This window comes from Corythoichthys intestinalis, chromosome 12 (assembly GCF_030265065.1).
Source record: "Corythoichthys intestinalis isolate RoL2023-P3 chromosome 12, ASM3026506v1, whole genome shotgun sequence".
Taxonomy (NCBI): Eukaryota; Metazoa; Chordata; class Actinopteri; order Syngnathiformes; family Syngnathidae; genus Corythoichthys; species Corythoichthys intestinalis.
Genome location: NC_080406.1, coordinates 35,833,842 through 35,861,774, shown reverse-complemented (window position 1 = coordinate 35,861,774; position 27,933 = coordinate 35,833,842). Strand labels below are relative to the sequence as shown.

The 27,933-nt window shown below is 39.4% G+C and overlaps 1 protein-coding gene and 1 long non-coding RNA gene across 4 annotated transcripts; both read right to left on the bottom strand.

Moving 5' to 3' along the window:
* Positions 1-648: 648 nt before the first annotated feature.
* On the bottom strand, positions 649-27,607 carry arsh (arylsulfatase H). 3 transcript variants are annotated; one of them, XM_057853304.1, is made up of 13 exons: positions 27,458-27,604; positions 27,146-27,235; positions 23,873-24,037; positions 23,689-23,810; positions 23,501-23,623; positions 16,470-16,672; positions 15,164-15,384; positions 14,949-15,085; positions 14,721-14,858; positions 11,831-11,990; positions 11,556-11,677; positions 4,769-5,120; positions 649-2,900 (listed from the first exon to the last, which is right to left on the bottom strand). In XM_057853304.1, the coding sequence occupies exons 2-13, from the start codon at positions 27,148-27,150 to the stop codon at positions 2,861-2,863; spliced, it is 1,788 nt and encodes a 595-aa protein (XP_057709287.1). In that variant the 5' UTR covers positions 27,151-27,235; positions 27,458-27,604; the 3' UTR covers positions 649-2,860. The 3 variants fall into 3 exon arrangements, with proteins under 3 accessions (XP_057709287.1, XP_057709286.1, XP_057709288.1); XM_057853303.1 differs by having other exon boundaries at positions 27,146-27,607; XM_057853305.1 differs by having other exon boundaries at positions 14,949-15,001; positions 27,146-27,607.
* On the bottom strand, positions 7,534-8,941 carry LOC130927459 (uncharacterized). The gene is made up of 2 exons (XR_009066432.1): positions 8,471-8,941; positions 7,534-8,036 (listed from the first exon to the last, which is right to left on the bottom strand). It is a non-coding gene; the product is annotated as an uncharacterized LOC130927459 (long non-coding RNA).
* Positions 27,608-27,933: the final 326 nt, after the last annotated feature.

Below are 27,933 nucleotides of genomic sequence, written 5' to 3'. Positions count from 1 at the left end.
ATCTCATTAATCACTTTCAAGATTCAGCCTTTTAAGTATTCATATCACTTTTTTGTATAATTATTATTATCATACTGCATTTGAAATAAGCACACAAGGTTATACTGGCTAGGTGCACAAAAGGTGTGGGTTATGTGGGCTGTCTCCCTCAGGTCACATCCAGCATCTCCTCACTTCCTTGCTATTTCAAGCCGCCCTTTAATATTCCGCTTTTCTCTCCACATCTGTGTTTGTGTGTGTCAAAGCGGGTGTTGCAGAAATGCTTTATGGCTTCTCCTGCAACACTGACCTTTGCAGAAACTGGCCTCACCCGCTCGGAACATGATATACAGAGATGCACGCGTTTTGCCCACGTTCGACGGTGACATGATGAACAACCGGCATCATTCCATCCCACCAGCCATGATTAACATTGATGCACAGGCGAACGTTATTAGGTACGCTCGGCTGCGTGATTTACGTTCAAGCAGATAGAACAGAGGAGCTACTGTAATGAACTTCAAGTGGATTGGAGGCACGTCTCTCCGCTGCGAGGGTTGGGTAGTAAATACCGTGCTTGGAAGTGCAACGATTACTGTAATGATGTACGTGACGTTTCCCGAATTCACTTGCAGATGCAAGCTGAATATCTGCAGGCACAATGGAGGAGTAGATGAAGAGAGCAGTTGGAGGTGGAGGAGAAAAAGGAGGAGATCGGGGATGGGAAGGAGAGCAATTATTGGCTTCTGCTGCAGCCAACTCTGATGTTTTGACAGTCAGCCACTGCTGGAGGGAGACAGGCCAAGTGCTGATGATGATGAATGATGACACTGAGGCTGGAGAGGTTCACACAGTCTTTACAGTCTTTTATTGGGGAAGATACAGTATGGAGAGCCACGGGGGGATTCTTACGAGCCCATCGGGACTATATCCACCCTAGCTTTCTGGAGTCCTCCACTTGCTGAGAGAGACTCAATGAAAATTCCAATGCTGACCCAGGCCAAAACAAGGGAAACGGGGAGTTTGCGTATGTTACAGACAGAGCAAAGTGCAGTGTCAATAATGCAGATAGGTGTCTGTACCTTAATGAGTATGGAAAGCTGCATTTAAAAAAAAAAAAAAAAAATCATAAATCTTCTGCTCTCAAAATAAAATATCACATTTTAATCCAAATACTGTTTAACTTATTGGCTGCTGTTGACGGAAGCCAACGAGTTAATGTGTTTCCAATTTCTTATATCAATGCACAATCTTAATGTTGGAATGTAGAAAGTTACACACATACCTGATTTTGATAAGCACTGGCGCACACATTTTTTATCTGCTGTTAAAACTTTGAAAAACATTAATTTATGATAAATGTATACTTCATTAAGTTTTTCCCCACATCCTATCTACTTGCTGACAAGCATATTTCACGCATGAGTTTAATAGGTGTTGCATTCATTGAAACTGGGAGGTTTTAAGGCACTTGTTACAAAAAAGTAAGATGAAAACAATTATGAATTACAATCATTCGCTCAATAAAAAAAAAAAAGTGAACACACTCGGTATGCTCAAATAGCATTTCCGGTCAATTTATTGCTAGGTGGAAAACATTGGGTCAAGGTGTATCTGCCCCACAGGCCCACTCAAATGTGTGATAGACTAGCAACAGCAACGTAAATCCTTTTTAATCATTATCAAATGTCACAGATAAAATGAAATCTAGTAGACACAAAAAGAAAAATGTAAGGCGTTACGCAATAGCCCAGTCCCTTCTTGCTAGGTGGAATTCATGAAGTGCAATCAAAGCATTTAAGATTAAAATTTTAAAAGAACAAATTCAAATCAGTAAACAGAAACATGAAGCAACAGAAAAGCTCAGACTGTTTAGCCAGGTCACTAATTGCTAGGGAGAATTCATAGGGCCAAATTATTTGTCATACCCACTAAAATAGCAGCCTCTTGAAAGATGCTCCATGCTCTTTACATGTCATATTTTAAATTAGCATTCATTAGTGAATGTTGCAGTGCCCTTGACGATCGATAACCAATTCATTTGGATTGGACCTCTCGTCTACCGCTGTCCGTGGCAGCCAGTGAGCTAACATGGATCTCACAGACCCTAGAGCAGGGGTGCCCAAACTAAGTCCTGGTTTTTGTTCCAACCTATCGAGCACAACCCGTTTAACCAATGAGGTTTCTGCTAAAACAAGCAGCACCTGACTACAATAAACTGATTACACTTGTAAGGCACCAGATTGGTGCAAAGGTGTCGTCCTGTTTTGTTGGAAAGATATCCAGCACACACTGCTGGCCGATGTAGAATAGTTTGGGGACCCCTGCCCTACAGTGATCAAGGCTATATCATGTACTACTGTCAATTTAGGCATTAATGTTGTTGTATTTATCAGACACTCCCCCCCTCTCTTGTCGTTGCAAAACTTGCCAGTCACATTCTGCCCTCTTAAGGCAAACACTGTAAATTACAACCTTCCAGCAGAACGCCCATCTGGCCTAATATACTGCTCAAAAAAATATAGGGAACACTAACATAACACGTTGTAGATCTGAATGAATGAAATATTTTTATTAAATACTTTGTTCTTTCCATAGCTGAATATGCTGACAACAAAGTCAGACAAAAATTATCCATGAAAATGAAATGTATCAACCCATGGAGGTTCGGATTTGGATTTATACTCAAAATGAAATTGGAAAAACATACTACAGGCTAATCCAACTTTGATGTAATGTCCTTTAAACAAGTCAAAATAAAGCTTAGTAGTGTGTTTGGCCTCTGCATGCTTGTATGACCTCCCTGTAACGCCTTGGCATGCTCCTGATGAGGTGGCGGATGTTCTCCTGAGGGATTTCCACCCAGATCTGGACCAGCACATCACTGAGTTCCTGGACAGTCTGAGGACCAACCTGTTGTCCTGTAGGAGATTTCAAGAGAGATGTAGTTACTCCAGGAGAGCTGGACAGGGCCGTCGAAGATCCTTAAACCCTCAGCAGGATCAGTATCTACTCATTTGTTTAAGGAGGAATAGGATGAACACTGCCAGACCCCAACAAAATGACCTCCAGCAAGCCACTGGTGTGAATGTTTCTGACCAAACAATCAGAAATTGACTCCGTGAGGTTAGGGCCTGACATCCTGTAGAGAGCCCTGTCCTCACTGCCAATCACCGTAGAGCACAGGTGTCAAACCGATTCCAGAAAGGGCCTAGTGGGTGCTGGATTTTGTTCCAACCGATAACGCGCAGAGAGTTTAACCAATGAACTTACTGCTGAAACAAGCAGCACCTGAAAAAGTTTAGCTGATTACACATGTAAAAGATCTAATTGGTGAAAAGGTGTCCTCTTCATTGGTTGGAAAGCAAACCTGCACCCACTTGGCCCTTTCTGGAATCTGTTTGACACCTGTGCCGTAGAGCTTAAGAGACATTTGCCATAGACCATCTGTGCCGGCTTTCGATTACCAGGTAGCCGGGCGTATCGGGGTATAAAATTTCAGACGCACCTTCTGATGATGATCCAGTTGTGGTTTATTGCGATCCAGGCGTTTCGAAGCTTGTTTACAATCCAAACAATGATGAGGAATTTCTTATGGCAAGTTTTGGATATGGTCAGTGATCATGAGTCGTGGTCGTATGTCTTGTAAGTTTAATAAAACTGTTCAGATGGTTTAGGTGGTCAAAAACTGTGTGGCTACCCCGTCTGTGTCCAAAACAAAACTGGCTTCTCACTTCCATTTAAACACACCTGATAGGTGTCAGTTGATTAGTGCACCATTTGCAACTACCATACCATCAACAACAAAAAGGGGGCGCCATCTTTCCAGAACACAAACCAATTTCTTTCCAAAATCCAAACAAATACGAAATAACACAACTTTGCCAATGACTAATATGGCTCCAACACCATCAGAATTTGCAACTATGCCACTGGCTCTGTGCTCTTCACCAATAAAAGCAGGTTCAACCTGAGTACATGCGACAGACGTGAAAGGGTCCGGAGAGCCCATGGAGAACATTATGCTGCCTGCAACATCATTCAGCATGACCGGTGTGGTGGTGAGTTAGTGATGGTCAGGAAAGGCATATTCCTGGAAGGACACACAGACTTCTCCAGGTTAGATGATGGCACCCTGACTGCTATTAGGCATCGGGATAAAATCCTTGGACTCATTTTTATAAGCTACGCTTGTGCAGTGGGACCTGGGTTCCTCCTGGTCCACGACAATGCCCAACTTCATGTGGCTGTAGTATGCAACAGTTCCTGAAGGAAGAAGGAATTGATAACATTGACTGGCCCCCACGTTCGCCTGACCTAAATCCAATAGAACACCTCTGGGACATTGTGTTTAGGTCCATCTGGCAGAGCCAAGTTACTCCTCAGACAGTCCAGGAGCTCAGTGATGCCCTGGTCCAGATCTGGGAGGAGATACCCTAGGACACCCTCCGTCGTCTCATTAGCCACATGCCCAGGCGTCGTAGGGAGGTCATCCAGGCACTTGGAGGTAACACACACTACTGTATACTGTGCCTCATTTTGACTTGTTTACATGAAAGTTGAATCAGCCTGTAGTGTGTTTTTCCACTTTCATTTTGAGTATATAACTCCAAATCCATACCTCCATGGGTTGATAAATTTGATATTCATTGATAGTTTTTGTGTGATTTTGTTGTCAGCACATTCAACTATGGAACGAACAAAGTATTTAATAAAAATATTTCATTCATTTATATCTACAATGTGTTACGTTAGTGTTCGCTTTAGTTTTTTGAGCAGTCTCCATTACCTTGAGTCTTCCTTGCAGGCACAGAATGGGAATGTTCCACAACAGGGCTGAAGCCAGGGCCTCCACAAAATCTTCTCCATGGTAAGCTGGTTCGGTCGCTCGTCTGTCAAGGAGCGCTGATGTACCTCCACGGCTTCAGCAACCCGATGGAGGACTTCGCCATAGCGCAGCTCTGTGTCGGGGCTGAGGGGACGCGACTCTGAGGGGTCTCTGGAAAGGTCAAAGAGAAGAGGCGGGTCGTGGCGCGTCACATGGTCGCCGTGACAAAGGCAGATATGTGTGTCGTAGCATCCCACGGCTCCCAGGGGGAAGAAGTTTGGGGTGACAAAGTGCACCTTGAAGATGGAGTCACCTGAAACATTACAAATTGGTGATGTTGAAAGGATGACAAAAATACTGAGATTATTATTTTTCTATGTGAATTTGTGACGTATTGACAAAGTAATACAAGCTAATACAGTGTAAAAGTAGGCTACAGTAGCTACAAAGGGAGAGAAAAATCATTTGATTATGAACGAGTTGTATTCAAAGACGGCCAACAATTCAGGACCTCAAAGACAGGTGGGAAAACTCACTATTAATGAATTAAACCAAACAACCATATCAACATTCCATAAGAATACTTAGGCTAGGCCACAGAAACTGTGGAGAATGGACCTATCGCAAAGCCCCGCGCCCTTGGAAAACTCAGACAACCCAAGGCTAATTGTCAAATTCTCTCATTGAAAGCGACTGAGTGTACGAACGATTTATGGATGATCGAGTTCAAATTTCTGAATTTGCACAACCACAACTGGTAATAGACCTGTTTTTGTTTTGTTTTTAAGACTTCGTCTAGAACAGTGGTCGGGAACCAATCTTTAATTTTTTATTTTTTTTTTAATTAAAATTGTTATACTCCTTTCCACATTGCGCGAAACGGCGAAGGTCACCGGTTATATGCTGGTGTTGTGCAGTAATGAGCAGACGTGACTTTTGCGGCGAATGTTAACTTTTTTAATGCTCCGACAATACTCGCACAATTCGCACTAGATATCTTCAAATAGCAACCTAGATGTGCTCCGTTAGATTTCCCCAAGTCCTATGCCATTGGCTGCGTGAGCCCAGGGTGATCATGGGACACGTAGTCCATATACTACGACCGATGGCTAGAAAGCCGGTTCGCAGTAATTTTAGTAGGAAAGTCGCAAACATACATGTTGTTGTGTCTATGTCTATCACTGTTCAAGTGGAGTTGCCGTATTTTGCAGACGAAAATAGTGGCCGATGTGCGCATGTGTGTGTAGTAAACTTGTAAGCTAATTTTAGAAACCCTTTTGAGAAGATAAAAGGAAAGAAAGACGAGGAGTATCATACTTTACAGCAGGAATGGACAGAGGAATTTGCCGTTGTGGAGAGTGTTTGACGACTTTTCGGACTAAAGACAAGATAATTAAATGAATAAAAGACATGCCTCTGTCTCTGTCAGCAAGAACTGTTTACGATCGTACCATCACAATGTCAAATCAAATTGAGGCAACGCAAGTGAAGGACATAAATGCGGCACTGTTTTTTTCTTCACTTTGGATGAGTCAAAAGTCGTAAGCGATTTATCCCAGTTCAGCGTGATTGCAAGGTTTTTGACTATGAAAGGGAAAACAAGAGGGGAGGATTTATTCACGTCCTTCACTGAGTTCGCTAAAGAAAAAAATCTACCGATGGATAAACTTGTTTCAGTGTGCGTAGTGGGGAAAAACAGGATTCATGGCGCTTCCTGAACATGAAAAGAGACGCATCCTAAGTTTCTCAACGCCTGTATGAAGCTTAACTCCACCAAGCATCAACCAGACTACAAAGTCATCAGCAAAACCATGCAGCACCAGAAGTCGCATTAATGGTAAGACATACTCATCGTTGATTAGCAAGAGCATAACAATGTTATTAAAAAGAACTCAGAGACTTGTTGTACTTTACAAGTGTTGAAATTACATAAAATGCACACATTACTTGTATTTTTAGTTTTAAACATATTGTATGGTTCTCACGGAATTACATATAAAAATTTGTGGTGTTCATGGCTCTCTCAGATTCCCGACCCCTGGTCTAGAAAATTGAGATAGAGATGGTTTGTAGTATGCAGTGGAGTGGTATGTCCATGGTATTACACTTTACAGAGAGGAGACCATTATTATAATCGAGGCGAAATGCTATCACTCGAGAAACCCCACAGGCCGAATATCTATCTAGCTATAGCATAAGCTACTTAGTAAGGTTATGTCATGTGTTCTGTCAGATTTTTCTTCCGAAGCTTTTGTAGCGATGAATAAGCAGTCTTTTACATTCAGTTGGATTGTCAATATTATCTACATGTGCTAAATAAACAACTTACATCATAAACATGCATGTGCAACATGAATACAGCGTAAAGAAATGCTCAAAGCGATAACGTTGACAGAGCGGCGTGCAGGCGAGTTGACAGCAGCAACATGCTAGGTTTGTGTGTGATGACAACTTTCCCTCATGTACGTCCGTGACCAAACGTAAGTACATTTTCCTTTTTTTTGAGAAAGTTTCTGGTGTTTACTTTGGACTTTCAGTGCTGGGGTCTTGACAGCTTAGATAATATATTATTCTATTTGTGTAGTGACAGTCTAGTAAACAAGTAGGCAGTCAAATGAGAGCAAACTAATGTTAATAGTTAAGTCTTCGTTTGTACTACATGCTATCAAATATTATTTTTACAAAATGATCATTACTTACCTTTGAGCAATCATAAGTTTACTTGGTGACTGTCTTGACTAGGAGTGGGAACCTCAGGGCACCTCACGATACGATACGATTCGCGATACAAGGCTCACGATAACGATTATATCACGATACAGCGATTATCGATGTATTGGTCAGAAATTGGATACATGAAATTCTACGATACAACTGTTGAAACGGAAAAAAAAAAAAAAAGATATTTGAAAATAGAAAAAAATACTGTTTAAGTCATTTATTAAACAGTGACACCTTTTCTGTGCAACATTGCTGTAAAATATAAATCCACTGCAAATTGTGCCCCTGCACATATAGAGGAAACCAACCACGACCACTGATATCGCTTGGAGAGATAAAAAAATAAATAAAAAGTGCCGTAGGTGTCAGCAGTTGAGCTTGGAGTGGGGCAATTATAAAATTGGTGGGTCTTTTCTTCGTATATGAACTTTGTTGCTTGGTTTGAGCACTTCCGCTATCTGCTTCAGCAATTAAGATGTCAGACTTGCTCAGTCACAGTCTTCCTCACCTTAAAAACAACAAAATAAAACAAAAAATATTAGCTACTTCATAGCGTTTGAGTTGAAATCCTGATTTTTTGTGTGTGTTGGAAGTATTGAATTTAAAAAAATATGAATTGAATGTATAGAAATTAAAAATTCAATAATTACCTATTTTTAATATGTAGGCTACATTAATTATCATGCACATCACTTTATATATCTTGGAACCTATTCAAACCATTTTTATAGCTTATTGTATCAAAATGACAGTAATAACAGTTTGTGTAGTAAACTAGATGGAAATTGGTTCTCAAATAAATCGGTAAATTCATGTGGGCTTGTTCGATATTCATTTTCATCCAGTTTAGGGTCCTGGTTTATTTTATATCATTCAACACCAAATGTCATCAAAATAATACATGTAAATTAAAAAGTCAATTACATTGCAAAACTTTCTTACCTCAAGTGATGAAAGCAAAGCTCACAAACTCCAGTGTTCACTACGTCACCAGCTCCCAGTGAAACTTATTTTTCTTAGACAATTCTTGCATACAGCAAAGTCCTTGTTCACCTTGCTTCCTTTCTTGTTGGTGTAAAATCTAAAGTGTGTCCCCATGTGTGATTTGTAGCAATATTTTTCTCATTTTTTCCCTCCACCGTTCTCACGGAGCTTTTTTATTTTTTCAACCCACTTGGAGCTTCTCTTCTTCTCTAGACAACTTGTGCGCACTTTACCCTCACCGCCACTCCCGAGCGCCCCTAGTGGACCGCCAAGGAATTGCTCAACAAACATTGAGCAGTTTACAGCATCCATACTCCATTGTATGGCCAATATGTTAAATAAAAGTATCGATTCTTGGCGGGAGCATATCGATAACCCATCGGGTTGCAAAATATCGCGATATATCGCTGTATCGAGATATTGTCACACTCTTAGTCTTGACATTCATTTACAGTGCCTTGCAAAAGTATTCGGCCCCCTTGAACCTTGCAACCTTTCGCCACATTTCGGGCTTCAAACATAAAGATACAAAATTTTAATTTTTTGTCAAGAATCAACAACAAGTGGGACACAATCGTGAAGTGGAACAAAATTTATTGGATAATTTAAGCTTTTTTAACAAATAAAAAACTGAAAAGTGGGGCGTGCAATATTATTCGGCCCCCTTGCGTTAATACTTTGTAGCGCCACCTTTTGCTCCAATTACAGCTGCAAGTCGCTTGGGGTATGTTTCTATCAGTTTTGCACATCGAGAGACTGACATTCTTGCCCATTCTTCCTTGCAAAACAGCTCGAGCTCAGTGAGGTTGGATGGAGAGTGTTTGTGAACAGCAGTCTTCAGCTCTTTCCACAGATTCTCCATTGGATTCAGGTCTGGACTTCGACTTGGCCATTCTAACACCTGGGTACGTTTATTTTTGAACCATTCCATTGTAGATTTGGCTTTATGTTTTGGATCATTGTCCTGTTGGAAGATAAATCTCCGTCCCCGTCTCAGGTCTTGTGCAGATACCAACAGGTTTTCTTCCAGAATGTTCCTGTATTTGGCTGCATCCATCTTCCCGTCAATTTTAACCATCTTCCCTGTCCCTGCTGAAGAAAAGCAGGCCCAAACCATGATGCTGCCACCACCATGTTTGACAGTGGGGATGGTGTGTTCAGGGTGATGAGCTGTGTTGCTTTTACGCCAAACATATCGTTTTGCATTGTGGCCAAAAAGTTCAATTTTGGTTTCATCTGACCAGAGCACCTTCTTCCACATGTTTGGTGTGTCTCCCAGGTGGCTTGTAGGAAACTTTAAACGAGACTTTTTATGGATATCTTTGAGAAATGGCTTTCTTCTTGCCACTCTTCCATAAAGGCCAGATTTGTGCAGTGTACGACTGATTGTTGTCCTATGGACAGACTCTCCCACCTCAGCTGTAGATCTCTGCAGATCATCCGGAGTGATCATGGGCCTCTTGGCTGCATCTCTGATCAGTTTTCTCCTTGTTTGAGAAGAAAGTTTGGAAGGACGGCCGGGTCTTGGTAGATTTGCAGTGGTCTGATGCTCCTTCCATTTCAATATGATGGCTTGCACAGTGCTCCTTGAGATGTTTAAAGCTTGGGAAATCTTTTTGTATCCAAATCCGGCTTTAAACTTCTCCACAACAGTATCTCGGACCTGCCTGGTGTGTTCCTTGGTTTTCATAATGCTCTCTGCACTTTAAACAGAACCATGAGACTATCACAGAGCAGGTGCATTTATACGGAGACTTGATTACACACATTTGGATTCTATTTATCATCATCGGTCATTTAAGACAACATTGGATCATTCAGAGATCCTCACTGAACTTCTGGAGTGAGTTTGCTGCACTGAAAGTAAAGGGGCCGAATAATATTGCACGCCCCACTTTTCAGTTTTTTATTTGTTAAAAAAGTTTAAATTATCCAATAAATGTTGTTCCACTTCACGATTGTGTCCCACTTGTTGTTGATTCTTGACAAAAAAATTAAATTTCATATCTTTATGTTTGAAGCCTGAAATGTGGCGAAAGGTTGCAAGATTCAAGGGGGCCGAATACTTTTGCAAGGCACTGTACTGTATGTGGTCGACGACAGAGCCTGATCCATAGCTTGTGTTTGGCGAGCGTTCTTTTAGGCTTTGAAAAAGGCACCAAAAAAAATTCCTCCCATCAGTTTTTCAGGGTATCTGGTGTCGGAATTATAGGTACCGCCTGTACCATCGAGATTTTTGCAATTTTAGAGTAAAGATTAAAGTTTAAAGTGTTTTAAGTCATGACCACACAGTACATTCCTATGCAAATCTACGGCTGGTGTCAGAGTTTTCTCATTTGGGGGCGTGGTTTTGCGATAGCAATACTCATAGTGCCGCAATGGACCTAACTCATTTTATCAAGTGAATATGGTGATTTGTAAATTTGATTAAATTTGCATAATGAGTTTAAAATTCTGAGTAAACTGAATTTTAAATTATAAATTGTGTGAACATAGCCTTAGCCTCTCTCCCGATGCCTTCAAAACAGCATGCTGGCATCTATCAGCTAGGTTGCTTAGCTCAGTTGTCTGCACATTCCTGCTTGGAGTACCTTATTGTTATTATTCGGTTATTTAGAATTTTTTCATTAAAACCACTTAGAGGGAGTCCAGTTTCAATAAAATTTTGAGATGATACTTGCACAGCAAAGTCATTACATGCAGAGAAAGTGATAACACAAATCGCATCATTTCCGAAAGTTAAATCTCGCTATTCTTGTAGTTTTTAACATCAAAAAAAAAAAAAAAAATTCACAACACTAATAAGTCATGAGTTTTGTCCTCACTCGGAAAGCATTCTGTATTGTTTTTCACCATTGTATTAGACAACAATAATTTGCAAATTTAGCATGTACAAAAACTTGGTTACAGTATTTGCTATAGAAAAGAGTTAGCTAGTTTTTGAACATGTTTATTTTGCCTTGCATAACCAGGTTACTGCCAAATGGGTTATTATTTGCATGTAAACATGGCCACTAATCAAAAATCATAGAACTTTACTTACTGTCTGGAGGGTGCCAGCGTGCTGCGTGAAGGTGACTGCCACAGTAATGAAACATGAACTCGTGCTCTGATCGGTACACCTTCCCTTCCAACAGTGGCATGAGGTTGTGACCATCTAAGTGTCTAGAATCGAAACTTTCTGTACATTAATACAGTCATTAGCTGCCATTGACGGAGCGAGACGTCCAATCCATTTTGACTGGGTGAGCCCAGTCAACTATTAAATTAGATTTCAAATTTCGATTAGCTGTCGATTAATTTTCGTCGATGGCTGACCTGTCCAGTTGGAAATCCCCAGCCAAATGTTTCAGTGTAGGGTAGATATCCATAAGGCTGGTGGGTTCGTCCACCACTCGCCCAGCTGGTAGTCTGCCCGGCCAGCGGAAGATTCCTGGCACCCTGATGCCGCCTTCCCAGCCGCCCATGGATTTCCCACCTTGAAAGGATAAAATTCGAATCAGAACAAGAAATCTTATTTCAAGGGACATATCACGAAAGACGGTTGCTCAAAGAATTTAATAGATAATAAAGATTTTTTTTTTTTTAAATTTAAAAAATGGATGAAAGACTGAAAGATTGATCAAAAATACAATTTAAAAGGAAATTAAATACAAATAAAAAAAGATTAAAAGAAAACTTTTTAAACAATATATCTGAAATTACTTAAAAATAAACAATTACAAATAAAATTTAAAAAATAAATATTTTTGGGTAAAATGTGAAAAAAATAAAGAAAGGAATTTATAAATATTTTTTTCTTTTTTTCATTTGTATTTTAGACAAGTATATTTAAAATTAATCCATATGAAAAGTAATTCTTTAAATAAAAAAAGAATTAAACACATTTCATATGGATTAAATGAAAAAAAAAAAAACTTTTCAAATGGATTAAACAAAAAAATTAAAAAACATTTCATATGGATTAAATTTCTAAATTTACTTTTATATCTTTTTTTTTTTTTTTTTTAAATATTTAATGGTTTCTTTAATTTTAGAACCCTCCCATTTTTAGTTTTATTCTTCAATTACATTGTCTATATTTTAAATGTTTTTTTTTTTTTTTTAATCAATACTATTTTCATGTACTCATGTTAGAGCAGGGCGGTAAACCGAAAATTTACCGTCACCGAAATTCTTAACGATGACCGACGTAATTTTGACCATGTCAGTAAATTCGGTAAATTAATAAAACAAGAAAATATAGTCTTTTCATCCCGCTTTGATTCTGTGTTGTTCGTCTATGTTTGTTTCCCCTTTAAGAAAGCTGTGAATGTGCTTACGTAGGGAGTCACGTGATCATCAGGAAGCCAATCAAACAAAAGCCCGGTAAGCTAACGCTAGCAGCTAACGCTACAAGCAAAACGTGATGGAGTGTGGCTTAAGGGAGGTTCACCAAACTTTCAACCGACATTTAGTAGACTCTTGGTGGCATCCAGACGGGCTTTCACCCGCTGTCCTCCTTTGTTCTCACGATTTCCGGAGATGGTGCTTTCAGTGCTTTCTACTGGTAGCCAGGCTAACGCTAGCTAGCGGCTAACGCTACAAATGAACGTTATGGAGTCGGATAGCGGCTCTAAGTTCTAACCTTGTCGAAACTGCTGAACTTAATGAGTGGATTGGGCACGGACTGCATCTAGCAATTACTATGTGGCGTTATTTTGTATCTGTCTGTGTGTGATTCCTCTGATAGCTTTTGTGATGGTAAAGCATTCAGCATAAAGTACAATCCAACGGCAAAACTTATAATGACCGAGAAATGGCCCCAGCTATTTTTATTGTGCGTGCATTTATTAAAAAATGCACTGGGGGGGGAAAAAACCTTAAACCATAAAGTAAACACTTGTATTTAATAATTATGTCACAGCAGCCATTAACAATAAGTTGTCTTTTTGAAGTGTACTGTTCAAGCTGCAAGTCATTTGTGTTACAATTACATGTTTGCACAGGCATATTGATTTTGACAATGTACATTGTTCAAGTCATACACGCTGTTATAAATGTTCATACTTGAATTCTTATTGCTTACAATACATTTTTATAAACTTAATGTTTAGACTGCATGTACAATTGTTAAATACAGTATATCAAATTGAATGCTGGTAAATAAATCAACAAGAAATAGTTAATCTGTATTTCATGCATTGATTCAGATTTTCAAATTATATAACAGTCCGCTTGGGCGAATTTATCGTCATTTATCGTTATTGAGATAAATCTGCTCAATTTATCGTGATACATGTTTAAGGCCATATCGCCCAGCCCTAACTCATGTAGTCCTCAAATATCTTATGTATACTTGTTAACTCTTTGGCTGCCATTGACACTAGCCACGTTTACATGCTGACTTTTATTCATACCGATTCAAATCATTCCGAATGGAAATTTCACATCAGCTGTTTACATGTCACTTCATCTATTCCAATCCAGCGTTTACATGTGACTGCCTTTATTCCGAAAGGACGTTTGACAACTGCCGTCTGACATGCGGCGATTAATCGAAACAAAGCGTCACGTTGCAAAACATGGAGATCGATCGTCAGATCAGCTGCTGTTTTAACTTTGAGTGGAAACAAAACTTCAGAATGATACGCCGTTCATTTAAAAAGTTGTGTGGGTGCGCTGTGCGTGTGCTTGGAAGCCATGTTGCAAGTGACGTTACGTCACCGAGTGACGTCACCACGTCAGTACGGAGCATACGCAGAAAGAACGCAACCAGACACCATTCCGCTTCCCTGTTTACATGATATAATTTTACTTCTAATCGGTTTGGGAAAAGGAATATTCCACCCCTGTGAATCGGAATGAAATTCCATTCGGTTTGGGCCTGTTCATTCTGAATGAGGTGTTTATATGGAACACATTTATTCGGTTTGAACAAATATTCCGATTGTAATTGGAATATTTGGCTCCTTGTAAACGTGGCAAGTGATAGAAATCCAATCCATTTGGACCCTCCAACTTCAAACAGATTGGACGTCTACTCGTGACAAACTCATTTCCGTTCACAGCAGAAGATGTCACATGACTGGACGTCTGGCTTTGTCAATGGCACTGAGTTAAATGTAACTTCAGGTAACCAAACGTTAAACAAGATTGTTTTCGCTGGTATCCAAATTATAAAGGTGTCATCTGTCCCTTTAAAACATGGACTTCTAAAGGCACACACCTCGATAAATGCCATTCCATCCTCCTCTTTGGCCAATCAGCGGAAGAGAATCTTCGAGGTGTCCACCATGATCTGATGTGAAGTATATCAAAGTGTCGTTAGTCAGGCCCAATGAATCCACGGTCTTGGTAAGTTCACCTACAAAAGAACAGTTCGCCCATCATATTTTGGTCAAAATTTTGCACCATCGTGAAAATTCAAATTTTGAATTCCAAGTGTCACACTTACCGACAATCCAGTCCATTTCTTCCACGTCATCACCATAGCAACCGTGGCGGCTTCTGCCAGCGAACGGTGGCGCGCAGAAGAGTGGCGTGTGGACATGAGCCAGAGAGAAAAACAGAAGAAACGGATGATGAACATTCCTGGAAAGATGAAAAACACGCGAGATTTACCACACTCCGTTCCCAAATATAAGAATAAGTGCCATCTGGTGCTGAAACCTTTGGATAAACCGCTGCGCTTCCGTCAGCAACCTATGGGGCAGTGTCTCCATTGTTATGGGCTGCTCCACCACCTCTTGATCCCTCATGATGATACAGTTCCACCAGGGCAGAAATCCAAAGGGAATGTACCATACTGCAACGGCAATGACTCCCAACAAGAAGAGCGCCACCAAAAGCCGCGCACTGATTTCCACCAGGCCACCAGCACGAACGCATACCTGAACACAAGTGCTTTTTTTATTGTTTTGTTTTTCTGTTTTTTAATTTTTTAGAATTACGAAGAGAAACAGCTTTTTACTACTTTAAATGGATTGGACATCTATCGCTGTCAAATGGCAGTCAAAGACAGTTAACAAATACACTGTACGTACTAGTATATAAGGCAATGAAGGAATACATAAAACATACAAAAAAAAAACTAAATATAGAAAATAAACATGTGAAAATGCTAAAATTTATATATATTTTAAAAATGAAAAAAGGAGTACATATAGAGCCAATTTAAAATAGACTTTTTACAAAAAAAAATCATCAATAATAAATTAAAACGAGAAATATATTAATATTTTTTGTATTTCTTTAAATTTCTAAATGTTTTGTTTTTTAAAAATTACTTTTTAGTTAATTTCCCATATTCTATTTAATCTCTTTTTATATTTTATGATTTTCCTTTTTTTTGTATTTTTCAATTTAATTTTCTCCTTTTTTTATTATGATTGCGTTTTGATGTATATTTGAATTCAGGCATCAAAGGGTTGAACAAAAATGTGATTCTTTTGTAGTTTGAATTGAATAGAAAAGCACTGCACTTGCTTAACTCATTCACTGTCATTTAAAGCGATAGACGTCAAATCCATTTGAACTGGGATGGCTAGAATTTAATTGTCGTGATTCAGTGCCATTGACGACGATAGACGTCCAATCCATTTGGACGATTGCTGCAAGGCCCTGTCTGTCCAAATGAATTAGACATCTATCACATTCAATAGCAGCCAATGTTAATTTATGATATAAAATTGATCTGACAGTAAGAGGGTTATTGATCTGTTTTCTTAGGTTAAGCGTTGTAAGTGGTAAGTAGAGTTACAGTGTGGTTAATGTAAAAATAGACAATGAGTTACAGAAATTCTCTGTAGTGGATTGTAAAAGGTTATTTGATTATTTAATTCAGTCATTCTTTTTCATAACACAAAAACGAGCCCATGTAAAACTCGTGGAACTCGTACCACACTTTGAGAACCACTGACTACTGCTGGCAAGCAAACAGACTAGAACTGAAGTGAAAGGTCTCATTCGGTCTTACCAATGTGAAAAGTCCAACCGCTAACAACAAGGACAGCTTTTCGAGCGCATTCTGCAACCAGGACAAGATGTCTGTCTCCAATCCCGGAATGCAGCTGTTGAATAAGGTAAAAGGAAGGCCGTAGAAGAAAGTGAAGCCATGCTGATTGGGGTGGTGACAGTGATCCCCTCTACGCTCACAGTTCAAGCCTAGGTGCCATTTACCTAATCGGATATAGATTATAGGTTGCATTAGTGCTGTGTGACAGGAAAAAAAATCCTTCTATCATGAAATGGGCTATGTTATATCACAATATCGATATGGCACGATATCATAAATATTTAATTGGTGACGCCATTGCAAACGTGATGATGATTGGCTAGAAGGGTGGAACATGTCCTGCTTAGTACCGGCAAGCAAACGCGATCATGATTGGCTAGGTGGGCGGCACTGTTGTTTTGAATAGAGAAATTCTAAAACGGAAGTTGCTTTGCAGACATAAGGAAGTAATGCGGAAGTACCTCAGAAACTTGTCTCTATATACAGTGCCCTGCATAATTATTGGCACCCTTGAAAAAGATGTGTTTTTTAGCTTCAAATATTTTTTTTTTCTCATCTGACCAAAGCACACGGTCCCAGTTGAAGCCTGGGACCGTGTGTATTTTTGTGTGAGACCAAGATTGAGCTTTTTGGCAACAAACACTCTAAGTGGGTCTGGCAAGCGACGAAAGATGCGCATGCTGAAAAGCACCTCATACCCACTGTGAAGTATGGGGGTGGGTCAGTGATGCTGTGGGGCTGTTTCACTTCCAAAGGCCTTGGGAACCTTGTTAGGGTGCATGGCATAATGAATGCTTTGAAATACCAGGACATTTTAAATCAAAATCTGTTGCCCTCTGCCTGAAAGCGGAAGATGGGTCGTCACTGGGTCTTTCAGCAAGACAATGACCCTAAACATATGGCCAAATCTACAGAGAAATGGTTCACCAGACAAAATCAAGCTCCTCCCATGGCCATCTCAGTACCCAGACCTTGTTTTGTTGGCAAAAGGGGGTTGTACAAAGTACTAACACCAGGGGTGCTAATAATTGTGACAGACGTTATTTGATGTCAAATACTTTTCTTTATGTGGGATTTTTTCACCCCTGAATAAATGCACTTGTATTGAAGGTTGGATTTTTCTTTTTTTCCCATTAAGGTCCCATATTATTTGAATAAAAAAAAATATATATTAAAAGCTAAAAAACACATCTTTTTCAGGGGTGCCAATAATTATGGAGGGCACTGTAAACATGTCTGACCTACGCAACATCGAAACACAGCCGAAAACGGCGGAACCGAAACACCGCCAATAGGAGAATGTTATGCTAGCTATGGTGGGAAGCTAACGGTCAGATTCCATCACGCAAGAGTGATTATGTCTATAATATAGAAATATTTTACATTTAGATGTGCTTTTTTTCTCCTTAATACTTTGCGGTCGTACCAAATGATACTCTGTATCGGGAGATCCTCAAAATCAGGTGACTCAAACTTAAACTCAGAAAAGGGACCAAAAATATGTGATTGGGACAACACATTTTGTTAAGTCTGAGTTGAAAGTTAATGAGAATGAATGTTGAATTTTTGGGGGTTGGTCCAAGTTGAAAGTTAATAGGAGCGAAAGTGGACTGTTACAGCGATAGTAATCATGGATTTTTTGGGTGGGGTAGGTTCGGCGAGGCTGTAAAGATACAAACGTTCACGATTCAATTCATACCATGATTCTTGATCCGCGATTCGATATACAAAATGATTTCTTTAATGTGAAAAGGTATTTTGTTTCAATAACATTTATACTAACATATGTTAGTGTAACAAATCGCCTGAACATTGAACACTAATACCAAGCAAAATAAATGAATAAATATAACAATTCTCACCTCTGCCTAAAAAACATAATACTTGTAGGGGAGAATGAACAAAGAATTTTGCCTTAAGCCAAAAATAAATTTAAAAAAATAATCACTTTGGCAGCTTTCTACATTAAACCTGTTTGGCTGATTTGAAACTAGTACTCACTCTTCATCCTCCTTTGTAACAACAATAATGAACACAAGTTATCAATTTATGACAAAACGAACCTCTGTCCCTACTAGAATTTAAAGGATATAATTTTGGGGGTGTTATGTTTAGTGAGATATTGTATGCGAGTGAAAACCATACACTAATAGACCACTAGAGGATACTCGTGGACAACAATTTAGGCAAAAAGTGGTACCTCTACATATGAATTTAATTCGTTCCAGGACCTGTTTTGTAAGTCGAAATGGTCGTATGTCACAAATCCTGCAGGTACAAATACAAATGGAAAAACAAATAAATGATCAATACAAATCGGAATCATAAAAATAAATCGGAAGTAAAAAAGAATTCACCCGCGGAACTATAGTTACAGTTATGATGACCCAGGCTGAAACGTTTCTTGTTTTTTGAAAAAGCCAGAGGTTGTTAGTTTTTACTGTGTGTTAGAGGTTAGATTTTGTGCCCGAACCCGACCCGACCCGACATTCGGCCCACAATTTAAGCATTCACGTTCGGGTCAGGTCGGGTCGGGCCGCCATGCCGGACTAATAAATTATTTGAAAAATAAATAAAAAAATTTTAAAAAATGGAGAGCATGCTCTCTGTATTGCGCTTTTGCTTGTGCGTGTGCACGAACGCCGTGGCGCCGGCCGCTTTTTCTTCTTGTCCTCCCGCTGCACGGCCGAGGCGCCGCCCTCTCCTGTTCCCTCTCCTTGTCAGAGAGGCGCGTCCATGTGAGAACAATATCCCACACACTCAGAAATATGTTTAACAAACTTTCCCAGCGTTATTTCGTTGTGTGAATGCTTTGATAATTCTAAAAAAAATATGTAGATTATTTAAACATTAAGAAAACTTGCGTTTTTTTCTGCCAACTCGAAGAAATGAAAATAAATTGCTGCTCCTGCGTTTTTTCCGCGTCACTCAAAAAAAAAAATAAATAAATAAATAAATAAAAAAAAAAAAAAAAAAAAAAAAAAACGGGTTTTTCGGGCTTGGGCCTGCAAATCTAGTTAAGTGATCGAGCTCGGGCCGGGTCGGGCCTCAATACCAGCGGGCCGTGTCGGGTCGGGCTGGATTTTTTAGGCCCGAACTAGGCTCTACTGTGTGTCCATGCTGATTGACTTGTGTGTAACGTTGCTGCTGGAATGTTAATAAAGTAGAATATCACAGTTTGGCTACTTATTTTGACACCGCCTCAGACTCCCATCCTTCCTCTGCGCTATAACTTTAAGAGACTGGCGACATGGGTTGGAGAAGACGGCGGGTGGAGGTTTCTTTATCCTTAATCCATATCAGCAAAAGGCATCCCATCTCCTCCGAAATAGTGCTATGACGTTTAGAGAGAATAGGGGTCCTCTTCAATGCTTTGACCATTTTGAAGGCAACTATTTGCTTAAGGGCCGTCGAGATCATAAACATGTGTGTCTTGTCGAGCTAGTTCACTGACGCGCAAACCACGCTCATATTTTTCTATCATTACCTTTTTAATTTCAATGCGAAGCGTCACCTTTTTCCTTTTTTCAACACTTGCACTAACCTTCTTGGGACTAGGCCGGTCGCGATAACAAATTTTAGTAAGCGGTATATTGTCTCATAATTTATTGCCGATATGCGATGTTATTGTCTTTTTTTTTTAACCAATTCAACCATTCTTGTAATGACAACTCACTTTAATAAACCACCCATTCAAATGGAATACATTGTTATTCTTAAATAAATACAAACATTAAATACAATAAATATATATTTTTTAAATAATTAAAAAAACACTGATCTGACAATTTCAATAATATGCTGGTTTAGGAATGTTTCAACGTGCACTCACCATGTGTTTATGTCAGCCGGCAGGATCAGACAAAACGATGTGGCCGATGGTAATCCAAGGTGTCAAATTGTCAATGAGTATGGTCAAGCTAATTGTGGTCATTCAGTCCAAAGTCATGTCGTGTGGTCAAATAACTAAACAAAAATGAAAACTTCGCGTCTTCAAACTTGCAAACAAACAAAACAATATACTCTACCACCACCACTACCACAATTTAGTGTTTCAAGATTTAGTTAATATGTGATATTTTTTGGACATGTATTTTCTAATGAGTGCACGCTTTAGTTAATATTTGTCTGAATGTTTACCGCCGGTACTAGATTTTATTTGCCCATTTGAGGTAACGACCACAGCTGTGTATGACCTGGCACCTACCATTCTGAAGGGGGGATATTTAAGTTGGTTTAATTATGATTGTTTGGAGTAAAGTTTTCACTGTTTGTTTAAATGCACATTACATAATTATTGTTTGAATATATGTATATTTTCCATCTATTGTCGTTTTATTAAGTTGACAATGTTTGGTTAATTTGTCTTACCCCCTCAAGTGGTCATTAGTAGAGTCCGCCCTGATTTAAACGGCCACAGAGATGTGTCTGGAGGTCAGTTGGGTTGAAGCCTTTTGTTATGTTGGCCTCTTTTATGTTTGGCCCAAGATATTTTGTTAAACTGTTTCTTTTGTGACATTTATTAAATTGGATTTTCAACTAAGTTGAAACACCAGTGTACTTGTGTATGTTGGTCCACTACATACCGCCCTTATTTTTATTTCCCGTGCGATAAATTGATTTATTGGATATCACAACAGGCTTACTTGGAACTAGGGCTGGGCGATATGGCCTTAAGTACGTATCACGATAAATTGAGCAGATTTACCTCGATAACGATAAATGACGATAAATTCGCCCAAGCAAACTGTTATATAATTTGAAAATTTGAATCAGTGCATGGAATACAAATTAACAGTTTCTCGTTAAATTTATTTACCAGCTTTCAATTTAACAATTGCATATGCAGTCTAAACATTAAGTATTAAAAAAAATCTTGGAAAACAATAAGAATTCTTGTGTGAGCATTTATAACGGCTTGTATGACTTGAAAAATATCATCACTTGAATTTCATTAAATTCATTCCGCATTATTATGCTCTAGATAGTGGCATACGTTTAGATATTTAGAATGGATACAAATACGACACATCCACCCGCCCCCCAGAAATTATACTTAATTAAAAAATAAAATGTTTCACAAACCTTTCCTTTCTTTTATTCGGCTCAATTATTTACATCTTATGATTTTGGAAATCCTTACAGTATTCAATAAATAATATTCCTGTTCCCAAGCACTGTGCTTACTGTACTGTAATTTTTACAAAAAATAAACAATACATAGTTACTCCCCGTCATCTAGGACGAGGCACTTACAAGACTAGCACTGTCGTGTATTACAAATACTGCTTTGAACACATCTTCACAGAAAAAAGCAATGACACAGGCTTAAATAGGTCAACTTTAATTGTGTAAATCACACTTAATGACGACACGATCTCCTGGTTGAAATAGATGACATCCACTTAATTCTATTGAAGATAATGTATGTAATGCTGAGGCAATTTGTCAACTTTACTTTTAAAAAGAAACGTGCACTGTTTATCCAGTAGATGGAGCTCTTGCAGTGTGTCAAACAGTGATTCAATTTAGGACAATTGTCTTAAAAGTGGTTCATTGTTTCAGAAAGCCTCGGTTTTTCCATCCCTATCTGGAACCCGTCAAGAGTTTACTTAATGTCGGGTGAAAGTTTGGCGAAGCTAACTTAAGCTCGACTTCATCCCGTTTACTTGTAGCGTTAGCCGCTAGCGTTGGCAGCTAGCGTTAGCAGCTAGCGTTAGCCTACTGGGCTTCTGTTTGATTGGCTTCCTGAAAACCATGTGACTCCAAACGTAAGCACACTGTCTGTTTTCTTAAAGGGGAATGAACATAGCCGAACAACACAGAGTAAAAGCAGGATGAAAAGACTATATTTTTCTTCTTTTATTAAAATTACCGAATTTACCGACATGGTCAAAATTAAGTCGGTCATCGTTAAGAATTTCGGTAACGGTAAATTTTCGGTTTACCGCCCTGCTCTACTTGGAACCCATATTGATTTCTCTCACAAGAAAATCTGCCGCGCAGCCGTCTTGCGAGAAAATCAATGAAATTGCAACGCTGTCCTAAATCGTCGTATTTAGAGCATGTCGTCATGTCGAGACAAATGACGAGTCAAACTGTACGTCAGATGTCGAAAAGATCGTATGTCGATTAGGGGTGTGCCATCCCGGGCACCCCACGATTCAATTCGATTACGATTCAGGGTGCTCCGATTCTATTATTGAACGATTATCACGGTATTGACGATGATCACTGCTTTCACAATTATCGATCCAACATACATAACTAATTAATAAAGTAGCCAAACAAATTTATGTCCATTATTTATTTCAAATATCCTAATGATTCAACAGGAACGATGGAAACATGCCCATACAACAAAAAGCTGCCCTTGAACGGCCTTTTTTGTTTTTTTGTACAAGAAAGTGCAAAAACATTAACCATTTTTAAAGCAGTACTAATTTCACCAACTAGTAACATCTCAAAAACAACAACAATAAAGGCTAAACAGTACAAGAGGGTTCGTGTACTCACCTCTGATAGACGGACACGGGACTTAGCAAAACATTAGGGACTGTTTCCAGTTAACACGACTTCAGTCTCCTGCTGGACAACTGAAAGACAAGGAGCAACGAACTATCTCTCTTCCCCTCTCGCTCTAAAAAATAACTTGTGACCGCCGGGTCCCTGCCTGTCTCATACACAAATTTATTTTCCTGTCTTTTGAAAAGGAGTAAATCTCTTGCTCAGTAACCGGCAGCATCCATCATAACGTTGTGCGTGCGTCCGTTAAAGGTGTCCAGGCGGCAGACGTGTCTTGAATTTCGTTCCACTACGAGCGGCTGTCATAATTAGGGAAAACCATCGTTTTTGAACCTTTATGAATCGTAATCAAATCGTCACGTGTCGAATCGCGATGCATCTAAAAATCGATTTTGTGGAAATCCCTTAATGTCGATGCGTTCGTATGTCGAGGTACCACTGTATATTATAAGCAAGCAAATGCTCACCAACAAGGCCAGTGGTGTACCCTTGTTGCAGCAACCTCTTGGCAAAGGTGGTTTCATTGGGTGGAAGCCCGCCAGAACCCGCCAGGAAAAGATTCACCTGTACTGCGCCTGACCCTGCCATCCCTGAAGAGAACAGCATATCATAAAACAGACAATATACAGTAGAAAGTCAGTCTTTATTGAGAGACCTGAGCGGACTGCGTAGCGCCCAGTCATGAAAGCGGCTCGGCTCGGGGTGCAGAGTGGGGCCGCCGTGATGTGCTGAGTCAGTTTCACCCCTTCGGATGCCAACCTGTCTATATTGGGGGTCCTAAAATGGCACATTAGGGATTAGAAGACAGCTGTGCGCCTGTTACACTAATTTGGCCTGACCTGATGGTGTTGTTGCCGTAGCAACACACATCGCCGATTCCTAAGTCGTCTGCCATCACCAGAACAATGTTGGGCTTCCTGATGCTTACCTCCGCTGGAATGACGTTTGCTCGTGACAGAAGAAGTAGGACGGGTGCGAGCAGTGAGAGCCTCATTGGAAATAACCTATACAGTAATTGCAGCTTTTAAGTATCAACATTTTTTAAATATTGAGTAAAATTAATGCAAACTATAAAATGCAATCACTGGGAAATTGTGTGGGGATGCTTTGCTCTCTCTTCTTGTAGGTTGGTAGATTTTCAGTCAGTTCCTACAATTTGGGGGCATTTTCAAGTCAGTTCCTTGTTAATTCATTGGCTCCCATTGACGGCGCAAGACGTCAAATCAATTTTGATTGGGAGGGCTGAAGGGAAAAAACGCATTAGTCCTCTTTATTTTACAGTTTAACATCCAGAATGTGGACTGATGCATACATTTCCTTTGTCGCCCATGCCAGTCTAACTTGATTGGACGTCTAGCGCGGTCAATGGCAGCCAATGACTTATCAAGGAAGTGACCCTAAAATACCACAAAATTATTCGGAAGTGACCGAAAATCGACAGGAAGTAAACCAAGGGAGAGTAAATAATAGGGAATGGGACGTACTACGTCATTGTTTGGACGCGCCTCCATGCTGGCAATATGATTCACTTCCGGGTCGGCAGACTCAATGCGGATTGTAACGTGTGGTCGTGCTAAGCTAACTCTTTCGGTGTTTTAGAAAGAAATTATGGGTGTGTATTGTTGTGTTACCGGGTGCAACAGCTTCTCCTACGACTAAAAAAAGGGCGAGGAAAACTGGACTCACTTTTCACCGTTTTCCTGCATGGAGGACCAAATATCAGATCACGAAGGCACGACTGATGGCTGGATTGCAGCGGTTCGTCGGAAAAGCATTTCTTATGATCATATTTCTGCTGGAATGAGAGTATTCCCCTCATCTCTACTCTTGTAAGTTGAACGATTTATCCGTTTTGGTTTCAATACGTTTTTTTTTTTTGTGGTTTTTTTACTGTTGTGTAAATCTGCCTCGGTAGCAATGCTAACCTACTCCTCCTCCTCACCTACCTGTTGTGTTACTAGGAAAACCTGCATATGAAATGCTGACAACACATCCCGATTGGTCACCATATCTCTTCTTGGGTTATTCTGAGGTCAAGCGCACCACATCGGAGCGTTATGAGAGGTTGGAAAGGCGAAGAGTGCACGCTGAAACTTCAGTTTGCTCTGCTCTTACAAACACGATCCCAAGTGTTGTTGTGAAAAGTCAATAAAATATGAATACCAAAACATGACTTGAACAACTTCTTGACAAACTGTAACTGCTTGTTGTTTACTTCAGGTCTTCATAATAAACAGGTGTAATAATTACAAAGTCAGGTGACTTAATTTTGTTATTCTATTTGGAATATGCATTGACAATTTTTGGACAGTGTTGCAGACAAGAACTGGGACTGATAAGTTGCAATAGATTTATTTCAAGTAATGCAATTTCTCCAATACGATATTTTAATTGACAGTTTAAAATCTTTAAATTAGTGCAAACAAGGCCCACCCTCTGACGGTGGCAGCAAATATTATATAATTATAAGTAATACACAAATACAAGATCACAATAAACGTGTCTTTGTCAAAGCAGTTTAAAACACTATTTACTGGCCTTGGGTAAATTGCCAGACAGGATAAATATGTGCTTTAAAGTTCTTGCATTTCCATTTTAAGTATTGCAAGTACTAGTCTCCAACACAGTATTTGAACTGACAGTTTAAAATCCTTTTAGTACAAAATGGCCCACACTCTGGCAGGGGACAGCAAATATTATAATACATAATACATTATAAAAAGCTATATACTATATAAATACAAGATCACAACAAAACCTGTATTTTTTTCAAAGCAGTTAAAAAACATCCAGTGGCCTTAGGTAAATAAAGGTGTATAAATATGTACTTTACAGTTCTTGCATTTCTATTTTAGGTATTGCAACTTTTCCAACACTATTTGAATTGACAGTCTAAAGTCTCCATAAGTGCAAATAAGAATATTATAATTTAAAAATAATAATAGAATATATAAATTCAACATTACAATGAAACGTGTCTTTGTCAAAGTGGTTTAAAAAAAATAATAATAATAATAATAATAATAATAATACGTCACTGGCCATAGTTAAATAGCCAGGCAGAATAAATATGTGCATTACAGTACTTGCATTTTCACAAGTTAAAAGCCGGCAGTTCATCGACGAGAAGGGCAGACCCAGATGGCGTCTGCAGCAGGGGCTTGTTTGAGTCCGACACAGGACAAATGGAACCACTCCATTGAACAAATTTTCTTTGTCAAATGATCCAAGAAGAGAGATGGTGACCAATCGGGATGTGTTGTCAGCAGGTTTACCTAGGAACACAACAGGTAGGTGAGTCGTAGTAGGCGAGCATTGCTACCGAGGCAGATTTACACAACGGTGTTAAAAAAAGAAAAACGTATTGAAACAAAAAGTGGATAAATCGTTCAACTTACAAGAGTAGAGATGAGGGGAATACTCTCATTCCAGCAGAAATATGATCATAAGAAATGCTTTTCCGACGAACCGCTGCAATCCAGCCATCCGTCGTACCTTCGTGATCTGATATTTGGTCCTCCATGCAGGAAAACGGTGAAAAGTGAGTCCATTTTTCCTAACCCCTTTTTTTGTCGTAGGAGACGCTGTTGCACCCGGTAACGCAACAATAAGCACCCATATTTTCTTTCTAAAACACCGAAAGAGTTAGCTTAGCACTACCACACGTTACAATCCGCATTGACTCTGCCGAACCGGAAGTAAATCATATTGCCAGCATGGAGGCGCGTCCAAACAGTGACGTAGTACGTCCCATTCCCTATTGCACTTTCCAGTTAGATAAGAACTTGAATAAACAAATAAAAAATTAACACTAACATGACCAAAGCAGGAAATGATTTCACTTGAACATTAGTTACGACCTGTGCTGCGTTTAGTGGGAGTTGTCCTAATTTACATAACGTTCGGGTTACTCAATATTGTTTTGTAGTATTATTAACCCACACAGGTTTGAAAGTGTGACCTTTGAAGCATTAACAGTAACTTCACCCAAGATAAGACTTTTGTCACTTCGTCGTCAAATATGTTAAATTCTTCTAAACGTCAATACCTACACAACGAAAACACGTGCATATACGTTTTCGCCCCGCACTTTAGAATAAATATTAACTTACCGCATAGTTGCGAAAGTTGGTGAGGGGGAGTTTCTGCAGCGCGCATTGAAGAAACGGTGCCGTTAAGCACGCTCCTCTGCCGTAACGACACTGTGGACGAGTACCACGACTACCGTAAAAGTGACAATTACGACCAACAGCAACAGATTTCTCAAACAATGACAACTTGCCAAAATCAATGTATTCTACTGTATGATTGAAGCTTTCACACACTTCGGTTTTATTTCATCATAATTTGGGTAAGACTTAAATTTAAATACAGCCCAAAAAAATCTTCAATGTATATCAAAACAGGAGAATTATTTGACCCACGGCAGCTTTGACACCAGTATTACACCACTTAGTGGGTCCACAGCTTCTGAGAGGGTCTTGGAGATTCTAGTGGGTCCACAGCGTCATAATAAATGTTGAAATAACATCCAGAGTGAAATCTTTTCGTGAAAGTCATCATCATGCGACATTAGGTACACAACGGTACAACAGCACTGCCTAGTGGTCTCAGTCAATAGTCTTGCTTCTCAAAGCTAGATACCAAAAGTAGCACTGACGATACACGAGGATATCAATATACTAATTCATACAAACCGAAATAAATAATCGACAAGTTTTGAGGGGAGGGTTGGGGTGGGAATTAATAAATTTGACAATAAATAATAAAGTTCGGCAACAATCGAAATAACTTGTGCAATTTATTTTAGGACTGAAAGATATCACATGGGAAAAAATCGGGAATGTGAAATATTTTTGATGAATTCTGGGTTCCAAAAATCAGCGTTATTTTTCAAACA